General features: G+C 34.8%; 1 protein-coding gene across 1 annotated transcript in view; it reads left to right on the top strand.

Moving 5' to 3' along the window:
• The window catches only part of LOC136850621 (uncharacterized), a 58,370-nt gene extending 46,051 nt beyond the window's left edge, over window positions 1-12,319 (top strand). Inside the window, exons 5-6 of the mRNA XM_067124316.1 lie at window positions 2,953-3,100; window positions 12,131-12,319. Coding sequence (XP_066980417.1) covers window positions 2,953-3,100; window positions 12,131-12,304 — 322 coding nt within the window. The 3' untranslated portion in view covers window positions 12,305-12,319. The remainder of the gene's footprint in view (window positions 1-2,952; window positions 3,101-12,130) is intronic.
• Window positions 12,320-13,082: the final 763 nt, after the last annotated feature.

Raw genomic sequence — 13,082 nt, 5'->3', positions numbered from 1 at the left:
GGACTAATTGGGGGGCCATGGTGTCCATCTTAGCCAATAGTCCGGTTTAACTGGCGATATTATATATGTATACCTATAAATATTGATAAATATACTGTATTTCATTATTTTTATAAAGAGTATAGATAATAAACCAATGTAGAAACGTTTGAATTAAAGCTCATGGTAAAAGATGAAAAATGAAGAATAAAACGTGATAAAAATTATAGAATTCAGCCACATATGTAAATGCCTAGGCAGAGACATAAACAAATAATTGTTAAGTAAAATGAAGTTGTGTCTCCAAAATGAAGAGTAAGATTTTGGCTTTTTTCAGGTTTTTTGATTTCACTTATTATACAAACATCAAAATAATGAATGTGCCTCTTTTCCATGGATGTTTTAAAATGTTATGCTTTACTGCACTGTATCCAGTTGTATATATTCTCATATTGCTTTTGCATTATAAATTGCGATTATAGCGATGAAATGTTTTGGTTTGGGAATCTGTCACGCGGTGTTTATTTCGCCGCATTTAACTCAGTTCAGAGCACTTTTCTTGCTTCTAGGTAGTGTAAATGAATCTCTAGATACTTTATTTATATGAGACAAGGATATTTTTTGTTATAAGAAGTGTTTGTAAGTCGAAATATAACATAAATATGTCTCGTGAAATTAATTTAGCTATTTTTTTCGTTAATAGATGATGTTGGCAGATGGCTGTTTGGGGCTATGTTTGTTTCGTGTAAAAAAAAAAAATGAAGATTCCGTTCGCTATTTTCTCTTGATTTCATCATCATACTACAAGCTTTACATGTTTATCTTTTATCAGCGTGAAAACAGCAGTAATATGTGTTCCTTCATGCCCAGTAGTTTTGATTAAAATACTTTCTCTCCAATTTTATTTACGGTTGAGTTTTATCCATGTTGCTAATGCACGATAATTTGTCATTAGCAGCTTGAACATTGTTTCCTCAGCTTCAGCTACAACTTGCAGCTTAAATTTACTGTAGCAGTATATTTCCTTGCCGATCTTTTCTCCAAAGCGGATAAGGGTAAAATGTAAAAATATATCAGTCCTGTTGTACTTAACGTCATTTTTAACATAGCTACGGTAATTGTTTAACCGTACAATGGTTGAAATACAAGCAAAGTAGTTGTTATCCGATTCGGTTATTAGCAAAACAACAGTTTCTCGTTCGGTTGTTTATGGCTGTACTCATTTTCGCAAGAGTATAAGGTTACTAACAATACTTTTATCATGCTCTTACTTTTTTAACTAGAAGATGGAATAAAGAGATGGAGGAAAAGAAGTTGGCCTCTCTTACTGCCTGATTATACGCTGTTGCCTGTGCCCGTGAAATTTAAAAATATTTTCTAAATATTGTTGTATTGGTATTAATTGCTAACCCCATCGTAAACTCGAATTATCGTAACTCGAGCACTACCTGTATATATATATATATACACACATATAGTCAACCCCCAATAGTCGCGGGGGATAGGGACCACAAACACCCCGCGAATACTAAAAGTCCGCGAACACTTGACACCATCCTCAGTAAATGCTTATAACTGGCTATTAAATAGTTAAAAAACCAGACCCCCTTCTAAAAATGTTTATAACTGGTTATTTCAATAGCTCAGACACCAAATGTATGCCTTAAACTATCATCCTATGCAGAATATACCTTAAGCTATCATCTAAAGCACTTTAATATCATTTCAAATTCATATTACATAATATCATTTCAAAGTCATATTACAGCATCACCCTTAAAAATATACGGCTCACAGCTAAATGTGAAAACTATTCAAGTTAACCCTATTTTCAGGTACATCCATTTTCTCTCACACAGTATTGAAGCAGTCCTGTTTTCTTTGTGCAGTAGATGGGAGACCCTGGGAAGTTAATTACTGTTTACAGTGCCTTAATATTTAATGTGCTCAGAAACAAGAATACATTTTATTGATAATTTGCTGTCTTTACATTAATATTGTTCAAAAATTAGTAAATAATTTTTTATCATAAAGAATGTATTTAGTCACGAAAATAACATGAAAATACCGTAATTAGTGAATAATTCTTAATGAAAAATCCTTGAATTACCTAATATTTCACAAATAATTAGGTGATAAGTTCCACAGAAAAATTCGCGAACAGGTGAAGCTGCGAATCCTGAACCACGACTAGGCAGGGGTTGACTGTATATTCGTTCTATTACTGTAACAGAATTAGTAATACAGTAATGTAATTTTTATTTAATTTAGATATGGGTCTAAATTCAGAGGCAAGTTTGAAAGTGTTATCATTAAGAATATCTAAATTGCCTGTTATTTTGTTTGTGTAAATTATCTTTTGAATCTACAATTTGCACATGAAGGCATTTCATCTGCATCTCTGAAATGTAATTGCTTAGCAGTTTAAGTATAAATTAAATACAATATTACCAGAAGTGTGTATTTGAACAATATTCTATGTACAGTATTTATTTTCCAAGTGGAAGTAGATATTATTTTCTGGACTGTGAATTCATTTTGGTTTGTCTGTGTTTGTGCATTTGTATGCATGTGTGCACTTGTGTAGATGTCAAGGGTTGTTATGGGATAGCAACTAACTATGCCCTCACTTGATTAGTCATGATATGCATAGTTATATCTGGAGGTTTAGAAGGTAATGGAAATGGGATAGTTTGCTGTAGGTTGTTGATGTGGCAACATTGGAAGTAATTATTGTTGATGTTGCAGAACTAACCCTTTAGAGAGTTTGAGTGTGATACAACATTAGCATTAGTAGAGGTTTCCAATGTGGTAAATAAAGAGTTTCATTAATTGCATAATACCTTAACAGTAGGAGCGTGCATCTCCGTTTCCAATAACTTTTGCTATAAATCCCTTTCATTAAAGATATGATAAAAGAATGTTTTTAATATAAATTCTTGAGCCTAAGTAACTTTTTCCTCTTTTTTTCAGTTTGTTTGCTCAGGTTTCAAATGTATTTGCTCTGGCAGTGGTATTCTGGTTTGACTTCTCCCACTCTGAAAAGGTCCCCTTTCGACTAAAAGAGTTCTCTTTAGTTGGTTTTCCATTCTTCTTTGCAGTGGCCATCTACTGTTATGAGGTAATGTATAAATTCTTTAGACTTGTTTTCTTTAAACTAAGTAATATCATCATTATTGCCTACAGTGCTGTGGGACATATAGGGCCTGTGTGAAATTCTGCCACTCATGTCTTTCCTCTGTTTATCTCCCACAAATCTCTCATTTCCAGTCTCCCTTCTCAAACTGTCATCCAGTTAGGTCAGTAACTTCCAACTCTTGATGCCCACAGGAGCCTGAATGTCACTATCACATACTGTTCTCCCTGGGGTTGTGTGAAGGATGTGTGTAGGCTGCATATATCTCCCATTAATCATTATCTCATCTACACTGGAAACTTTTGTAATTTTTCTTATTGTATCACTTCTAACTCTGTCCTGCCATCTCACAGCTAATACTCTTCATGAAGTTTTATTCTTTGATTTGACAAATTATTTTAGATATACTTTCATTGTTATACCATGTCCATATAGCAATACAGATTATATTAAACTTATGTATAGTCTTTCATTAAATTCAAGAGAACCTGTACTGAATATCTGTTCCTAAGTATTGGAAAGATTCAACTCATTAAGCCTTTCTTAATTGTTTCTGTTGTTTCTCCATCCTAAACCTCTTCCATCCCCAACCCCCATTTTTTTCGTTATAAATTATGTGAGAAGGGCAAACGCCAAAGGTGAAAAAAAAGTTAAGTATACCTTAGTTTAACCAGACCACTGAGCTGATTAATAGCTCTCTAGGGCTGGTCCGAAGGATTAGACTTATTTTACCTGGCTAAGAACCAATTGGTTACCTAGCAACGGGACCTACAGTTTATTGTGGAATCCGAACCACAGTATACCGTGAAAAGAATTTCTGTCACCAGAAATAAATTCCTCTAATTCTTCATTGGCCGGCCGGAGACTCGAACTCGAGCCTAGCAGAGTGCTAGCTGAGAACTCTACCGACTCGTCCAACATAGAACTAGCAAAGGTGAAGGTGAAATAACATTCCCTTTGTAGCAACTCACTATTTACTGCAGAGTAACTTGATCAGACTGCACCGTATTAACACTGCATATGCTTCATTCATGGAGAATTTTAGTTGTTTTTTATATTAAAAAAAGAATGCCATAGCAACACAAGACCTTCCATAATATTGGTCTGGGGACACTGTCAGATGCCTTCTTGTAATCAACAAAAAACAATGTGAAGAGGTTTATGTCCAAAACTAGCTTGTTCATATGTTAAGCATTTTATTACTATCTTTCTATATCCTATTGAGAATAAACATACTGAATATTTTCATTATAACTGATGCAAGTGCAGTACCATTGTTGTTACCACATTAAATCATGTCACCTTTCCTTGGTACCTTTGCTATGACTTCTAGTTCCCAATCATTAGGTTTTGTTTCTTCAATCGATATTCTGCAAAACAGTCTAGTTAGTAAATGAATTATCATTTCAGTTTCAGGTAAAACCATCTCTGCAGTGATTCCATCTAAGCCTGTTGTTTTTTCACCTCAGGGCACATGCTCACACAATAAAACAGGCACAGTGCAACACTAAAAAGCAAAAGGTCACATAGGGGACTGTGTCTATCTCTGTTTGATTAACAATGATCTGTTGCTTTGTGATTGACTGTTCTGAAACACAGTACATACGAGGGTAAGTCAAAAAGTTCCAGGAAAAATTCAATATACTCTTTATTTAAGGAAATTCAAACATCATTTTTCTACATATCTACCATCTAACTCTATACACTTTTCAAGGCGCTGTTTCCACCTCTGCAACCCTTCTTTGTAGAAATTTGGGGCCTTTCTATTAAACCATGTTGAAACTGCATGTTTAGCAGCATCCAAAGATTCAAACCGGACTCCTCGTAAGTGTTCCTTGAGTTTTGGGAACAGGAAAAAATCTGAAGGAGCAAGATCAGGACTTTAAGGAGGATGTGGAAGAGTTTCCCACCTAAATTTCCGTAGGACTTCTCTTGCAACCCTTGATGAATGTGCTGGAGCGTTATCATGATGGAACAAAATTCTGCGGTGCAACTTTCCTCAACGTTTTTTAGCCAATGCAGTCTTCAGTTTTGCAAAACACCTTTGTAGTAGTTCCGGTGATTGTTTTTGTCCTTCAAGGAAATCAATCAAAATCACTCCTTTGGAGTCCCAAAACACTGTTGCCATAACCTTCTGGGCAGATCTCGCCACTTTGAACTTCACTGGTGCAGCTGAACCTCTTGGTAACCATTGCTTTGATTGAATTTTACTTTCTGGGTCATATTGATGGATCCAAGTTTCATCTCCAGTAACAATCCGGTCAGAAAACTCTGATTCATTTGATTCAATCTTCGTTAAAACTGCAAGAGAAAGTTCAGCTCTTTGATGCAGTTGGTCTTCAAACGCTTTTGGGACCCAACGTGCTGAAAGTTTACTCAAACCAAGATTTTCATTTAAAATTGAAAATGCGGAACCATGGGAGATCCCAGTTTCATTAGCTATCATATCGATAGTAATCCGACGATCTTCATCCACTAGATTCTGCACCAAAGCCACAATTCTTTCATTTTTTGCAGTCGATGGTCTTCCCTCTCTTGGGTTGTCTTTGAGGTCCTCCCGACCATCCTTAAATCGCTTTATCCAATCATAAACAACTGATTTAGATGGAGAAGAATCTCCATAAACTTGTTGCAAAGCTTCAATAATTTTTCCTGGTTTCCAATCAAGCTTGGTCAGGAACTTGATGTTAGCTCTTATCTCAAAATTTTTATTTTCCATGGGTTCAAGAAGTTACTTTTCTGAAGCAGATGTTAACACCACGGTAGCAAGAGGATGACTGAGGTAACAAGTCTATATGGATCACTACATCACAGATAATTGTTTACCAAGTATTTGGGTTGTTTCATTCCTGTGTAAATACATCATTCAACAATTTTTCCTGGAACTTTTTGACTTACCCTCGTACATGTACGCAGTTACACTATTTAACCAAAATCTCAGTTTCAGAGTAAGTGATTGCGAGATGAACAAAGATTGACACTTTCACTTTTAAAATGTCATCTTTTAAATGTAAATTTAACTGTACTGAAAGTACATTACATAATGTAATTACATGTGCATTGTAAGAACATTTCACATAAGAAAAAATAGCCACACATTACTTTTAACCCTTAAACGCCGAGCCTCTATTTACAAAAACGTCTCCCGTATGCCGGCGGCGTTCGGTGAGTTAGCGCTGCGGAAAAAAGTTTTTTCAAAAATCACAGCACGCTTAGTTTTTAAGATTAAGAGTTCATTTTAGGCTCATTTTTTTTGTCATTGCCTGAAGTTTAGTATGCAACCATCAGAAATGGGAAAAAATATCATTATCATATATATGACAGCAAAAAAATTTTCATATATAATTTTATACAAATCGCTGCCAGAGCAAAACGGTTAAAGCTAATGGGTTATTTTGTTTTTCTTTGTATTGTACACTAAATTGCGATGATTTTGGTATATAACAAAATTGTAAAATGATCAAAGCAACACAGAGAAAATATTATCACAAATGATGCATGAATTCGTAACACTTGGACGTAAAATGATTTTTAAAAAATTCACCATAAATCGAAATATTGTGCTAGAGACTTCCCGTTTGTTGAAAAATGAAGCTAATTGATTGAATATTACTAGACTGTAAGTGTTTTTGCTTAGAATTGCAGTTTTCGACCATTTCGTCGAGTTAAAGTTGACCAAAAAGTCGAATTTTTACTATTTATCGTGATTTATATGAAAATATTTCAAAACTGATAAAGGCTACAACCATGAATTATTTTCTGTTGTATTGTACATGAAATTGCGCCCATTTTCATATATAAAACTTTATGTAACGACTAATATAAATGGTGCAAATATTAAACGACGACATGACGAAAGAATTTTGAGATGTTCGCCGAGTTACCGCATTGACGTAAGGAAAATGTTTTTTCAAAAATTCTCCATAAATCGAAATATTGTGCTAGAGACTTCCAATTTATTGCAAAATGAAGGTAAACGATTGAATATTACTAGAATGTAAAGAGTTTTAGCTTACAATTGCGTTTTTTTATGATTTTGGTCGAAATTAAAGTTGACCAAGGTTGAAATTTTGGCAGTTATCATGATTTATGTGAAAATATTTCAAAACTGATGAAGGCTACAACCATGAGCTATTTTCTTTTGTATTCTACATGAAATTGCGCACATTTTCATATATAAAAGTTTATGTAACGACTAATGTTAAACGATGCAAAACATTACGACAACGTGATTTTAAAGAATTTCTGAGATGTTCGGCCAATGTTACCATCAGAGACTTAAGGAAAAGTTTTTTTTCAGAAATTCACCATAAATTGAAATATTGTGCTAGAGACTTCCAGTTTGTTGCAAAATGAAGGTACATGATTGAATATTACTAGAATGTAAGAGTTTTAGCTTATAATTGCGTTTTTACCATTTTGGTCGAAAGTTAAAGTTGACAGAAGGTTGAAATTTTGGCAGTCATCTTGATTTATATGAAAATATTTCAAAACTGATAAAAGCTACAACCATGAGTTATTTTCTGTTGTATTCTTCATGAAATTTGGCACATTTCCATATATAAAACTTTATGTAACAACTAATATAAAATGGCTAAACATTACGACAACGTGATTTAAAGAATTTCTATGCGCGGATTTAAGGAAAAAGTTTTTAAAAATTCACCATAAATCAAAATATTGTGCTAGAGACTTCCAATTGGTTGCAAAATGAAGGTAAATGATTGAATATTACTAGAATGTAAGAGTTTAGCTTACAATTGCGTTTTTTGACCATTTCACCGAGTCAAAGTTGACCTAAGGTTGAAATTTTGGCAGTTATCGTGATTTATATGAAAATATTTCCAAACTGATAAAAGCTACAACCATGGGTTGTATTTTGCTGTATTTTACATGAAATTGCACACATTTTCATATATAAAACTTTATGTAACGGCTAATATAGAACAGTGCAAAATTACGCATACAAAATGACGAAAGAATTTCTGAAATTTTCGAAAAGTTACTCGTGTAATCGTAAAGAAAAAGTTTTTCAAAAATTCACCATAAATCGAAATATCGTGCTAGAGACTTCCAATTTGTTGCAAAATGAAGGTACATGATTGAATATTACTAGAATATAAGAGTTTTAGCTTACAATTGCGTTTTTTTACCATTTCGTCGAGTCAAAGTGACCTGGTTGAAATTTTTTAGTCGATGTACGGTTCCCCTTGGCACCCAACAGACAATTTTATTCGACGTATGATACATCCAGTAGGCGTTTAAGGGTTAAAATGAAAAATACAACAGATAGCAATGATTCAAAGTATAGGTTTTTTAAGACAGATAGCAGGCACCGAATGATTGAATCAAGAACACTCACTTGTTTAGACAGGAAAGATTTGGTTGTGTGTATTTGTTGTACAGCCCGATAAATCAAATTTGTATCAGTGTCCAGTAAATTGTGTGTGCTCAACAGATACATAACTGTGTTACAGAGTTTGTTTATTCATTTTTGTAAAGCTAACTTTTAAGTTTCAAGTAGATAAATCTGTATCACAGCATCAAAGGCTAACACCAGATGGATAGGAAACCACCTTAGTAAATATTGGAATTGTGCTGAGTGATCTAATTTCAGGTAGTTTCAAGTATGCAAAGGTCACTTAATGTAAGAACACTAACCCAGCTTCAAGTATGAAAATATCAAATACTGTACCAAAAAAAGACAAACAAATGAATTAATTTCTGCTTACTGTACTTGCTATTAATTAGTGATATCTTCATGCATTTGTTTCTCCTTGCTAATTTGCCTGGTTCAAGATAAAATGACTATCATCAAAATGAAACCATTTTCAGATAGCATAAACTATTCTTTTTGCCAATCGCTTAAGGAGGAATACCCATAATTAGATCCTTCTTCTTGCTTAAGCTGGGATACATCTTCAAGGACAGTGTAAAATTATGCATATGCTAGTATTCTGTTACTGTATTTTTGCTAAAGATAATAATTTGCTACTACAAACTGATTAATCATAGATAGTCTTGACTGTGCAAAATGCATCTAGGCTTACCATTTTGCAATGTTACAAAGCAAGATCCAACTGCATGTGCATAGCCAACCCCACCAGGTCCATGGCGCCATGTTATTCATCCATCGTACACCCCACTGATATCAGGACGCACTGCCTTCCATCCCAGAACCACCAAGGGTTTTCCACTTTTTTTGTGTTTTACCTTATGAATTATCTTTACTGTATCTGCATTTTCATCTGCATTTTGGTAACTTTCAACCAACGACTGATGTACTGTGAATGGTTTGCTACCCAGCCTGTAATCTTTACATTTGCAGTTTGTACCATTTATGGCATGTAATTTTCAGTAAGTTGAGTAAATCTAGTAGTCTGCAACTTTTAGTAACTTTTCAGTTTACTGAGTTGTATCAATTTCATGTTCATGCAATTCTAGTGTGAAATTTTTATCTATCCTTGTGTAAAGGGCTCTGAATGTAATTTTTACCTTTGCCTTGCTTTCATAAGGATTCAAACTTTTGCTCAGTAGTGTTTACTTAGTTATTTTTACTTTCTATGTGTTCTGCCATAGTAACAGTTACCTTTGGTTATCTCCATTCTGTCTACGGCTCATTTCATTATTGTATTCTAGATTTATAATTACATACAGTTGACTGTTACGAGGTTTGTTTTTGCCATTTATATTATGTTGTTTTGTTCATTATTCCCTAGCATGCTTCTGTGGGTAAGGACAGCAAGTCCTGTAGTGTGTATGTTGTCCTTTGAGAAGAGTCCTCATTTACTATGCCCTTAAAATAGGTACCACTATTGCTTGCCTGACCTAACTTACAGACCTAACTTACACTGTGTGTATAGCAGAGTTGCATCAGGACACTGCTTTTTATACTGCTGTGACTTTTGTTTTTGTTAGTCATTTTTGGATCCTTTTGTTTCTGGACACTAGTTCTCTGTCCTGTGAATTCAAACTTTCTCATTTTGCGCCTGTGTGCTTGCATATTTTGGTGTCTACTAATGTGACCATGTACAGTTAAGAGTTAAAATTCGTGGGTTTTAGACTCAAAGATTTGATTACTTGTGGTAATTTCATCAGTAATTTCATCGGTAATTTCATCAGTACTGCGAACATGTTGGGTTTTATGCCATTACAGCAACAAGAAGTTGACCGCTACATACACAAGATGGAAAAGTAAATCCATGTAGTTGCTGCATCTACACTAGCAGATGCAAAATCACGTAATAATGTTCAAAATCATTCTCTCTCATGTGGAAATTGCTATTTAAATGTAGGTGCAAGATGACTATAAAAAAGGTATCCCATTGATGTTATAACTTGAAAAATGGCCATGTTCTTAAATCCTTAAGGCAAAGAGGAGGCAAAGGATGTAGCTCTGCTGACTTCAAAGCCAGCAAAGGCTGGTTAGATAACTTGATAATGTTTTTGTCAGTTTGGCAAACTCATTCCTCAAATTTTGGTGAAACCTCCAAACTTGTGTCTGATATTTCTGTTTTAGATTTGACTCTCAAACAGTGTTCTTGATCACTTTGATTATCTCTAAGTATGTTAGTATGCTTCACACCCTTTCAGGAGAATACACATTCAACGCACTGATCCTCAGCTAGTATCTTGTCTCCAGAATGTGTAGCCAAGACTCGGTCATCTAGCTGGGAAGGTTCTCTGTTTGACTCGTTTGTCATGGCTGCCTGTAGGGGCCCATAACTCTACAGAATCCTTTCATTCACCTCATTTGTTCCTTCACAAAAGTCATCAAAATAGGCCAGAGTATAAGGACTCTTAACTCTGACTGGCTATAACAGTCTTATGCTGCTGTATCCAGAGAGGGTCTTCTTTCTATGCTCAGTGTCAAGGCTCATGAGGTTGGGCCCTCTCATCTTCCTTGGTCTTCAAGTGTAATTTTGGACTTGGTGTTGCCAGATCATCTTGGCTAAGTTTCATCTTTTTGATGTCACTAATGAAATACATGATGTATACAGGCAGTCCCCGGTTATCGGCAGGGGTTCCATTTTAATGGAGGTGACGATAAGCGAAAATTGCCAATAACCGAAAATTGGCAATTTTCAGCGCTGATAACTGAGTATCGGCACCGATAACCAGATATCAGTGCCTCTGTTAGGTATGCATCAGCACCAGTGCCCAATTATTAGCGCCGATAAGTGGAAATCAGTGCTGAAAATTGTCGATTTTCATCGCTAGACAAGCACCAAAAAACCGGGTCGCCTATAACCAGGGACTGCCTACTTCTTGGGGCCTGTCATCAGGTGGACCATGTACTTTTGGTGGGGAGTAATTAAGATTGTTCATCCTCATCCTCCTCATAATTCATCTCTCATTTATCTATCACACGCAAGGAGTATGAGTACCAACCATTATGCCTCTAGTGCTTTTGTGTTGTATACTGTCTTAGATTATCTTACATTGTAAATCAGTTACTTGAGGAAGCACTTGTCATTGAGGAAATTTACCTAATCCACCATACAGCTTTGCCTTCCTGACATTGAGCTCATCTGCTTTGTCCTTCCTCCTAAGTTGTGATGTAGTCTATTAATGATCTATAGGTTTTTAAGAAATTATATTCTAACCATACAAAAATTTTAAATTTTATGCAAACCTCCCTTCCCCTCTTTCTTGAGATGGAGGATAGTGCAGGTAAATAAGTACCATGGCATCAAGGAACTGGTGAAGTTGGTTAGGCATGCTTAGTTGGATAATTTTTTTGCAGTGTATAATATTTGTGCACCTGGATCTGTTCTATACAATAATTGCTATTTATGATTGATGGGTTTGTACAATACAGTACTGTATTTGTTTTATTGTAAACACTTAGTGCTGTACTTTATTATAAAATATTTTTGTTGCAGACGAATTGGTGAGTTAGGAACCATGGCCATTGAACTGTTAATAATAATAATTTATTTATTTACACTTTTATTTCCAACTAGAAAAACAGGGAAGATGATAAACAATCTTGAAAATATTTTATCTTCACAGGGAGCAGGAATGATTTTATCTTTAGAAGAGTCTTTAGCAGAGAATAAACGTGAAAAGTTCCGGCCCATTTTTATATGTACCATGACAGGACTGACAACACTGTACATCTGTTTTGGTGTATCAGGCTATGCCTCTTTTGGTCGCCGTAAGTATATGAACTTTTTAAAAATTTGAAAGTTAGATGGCATTCTACCTGTCAGGATATGTATGAATATACAAGGAAATTTCTTATCAGTGATACCATAGATCTGAGACAGAATCCCAGAAATATTTTGTACAGTACAGCAGGAAAAAAATCCAGACAGGGTACTTGTTGCTCTGTGATAAAATTATTATACCATTGTCCTGAAACTTGTCTGACAAAATACACTCAGTCATGGGTTACTGTTTATGATCTTGTGGTCATTTTCATTACTGTTTATGATCTTGTGGTCATTTTCATTTATGACCAAGTATAAATTTCTTTTTTGAAATTAACCTTGCCTTTCCATTATATAGCTTTTACTTCTGCACCAGGGGGAGTTCGACAGATTGAAACAAAAAATGAGAACGCTCAGTTTTCTATGAATATCCTTCTTCTATCCATCTAGTTTTTCTGTTGGTTTGTTCTTTTATTTTTTTAATATTTTTTTATTACTCTCATGGTATGTTTTGCTGAGGAAAAAGTTATGATTGGATAACTGTATGAATGTCAGTGAAAGAAATGTGGTAATTTATCATTAACGAAGAGAGCTTGTTAGGTTGTAGAAACAACTATAGAGGATAATACCAGTAAGACTTCAGTTAAAGGGATGCATGTCTTGTTTGCATTCCCATTTATTAACTTGTTTGGTCCTCTGCTACTTCTCTTCAATTCAGGGCATCAGATTTGATAGGTGGTGTCTTTTTATTTTAATTACCTTTAGTGTTCTATTTTCTGGGCTGTCCTCCCAAGAGTTTAGGTAAGTTCAGG

This window comes from Macrobrachium rosenbergii, chromosome 22, assembly GCF_040412425.1.
Source record: "Macrobrachium rosenbergii isolate ZJJX-2024 chromosome 22, ASM4041242v1, whole genome shotgun sequence".
Classification (NCBI taxonomy): Eukaryota; Metazoa; Arthropoda; class Malacostraca; order Decapoda; family Palaemonidae; genus Macrobrachium; species Macrobrachium rosenbergii.
This window is presented reverse-complemented; position numbering and strand designations above follow the sequence as displayed.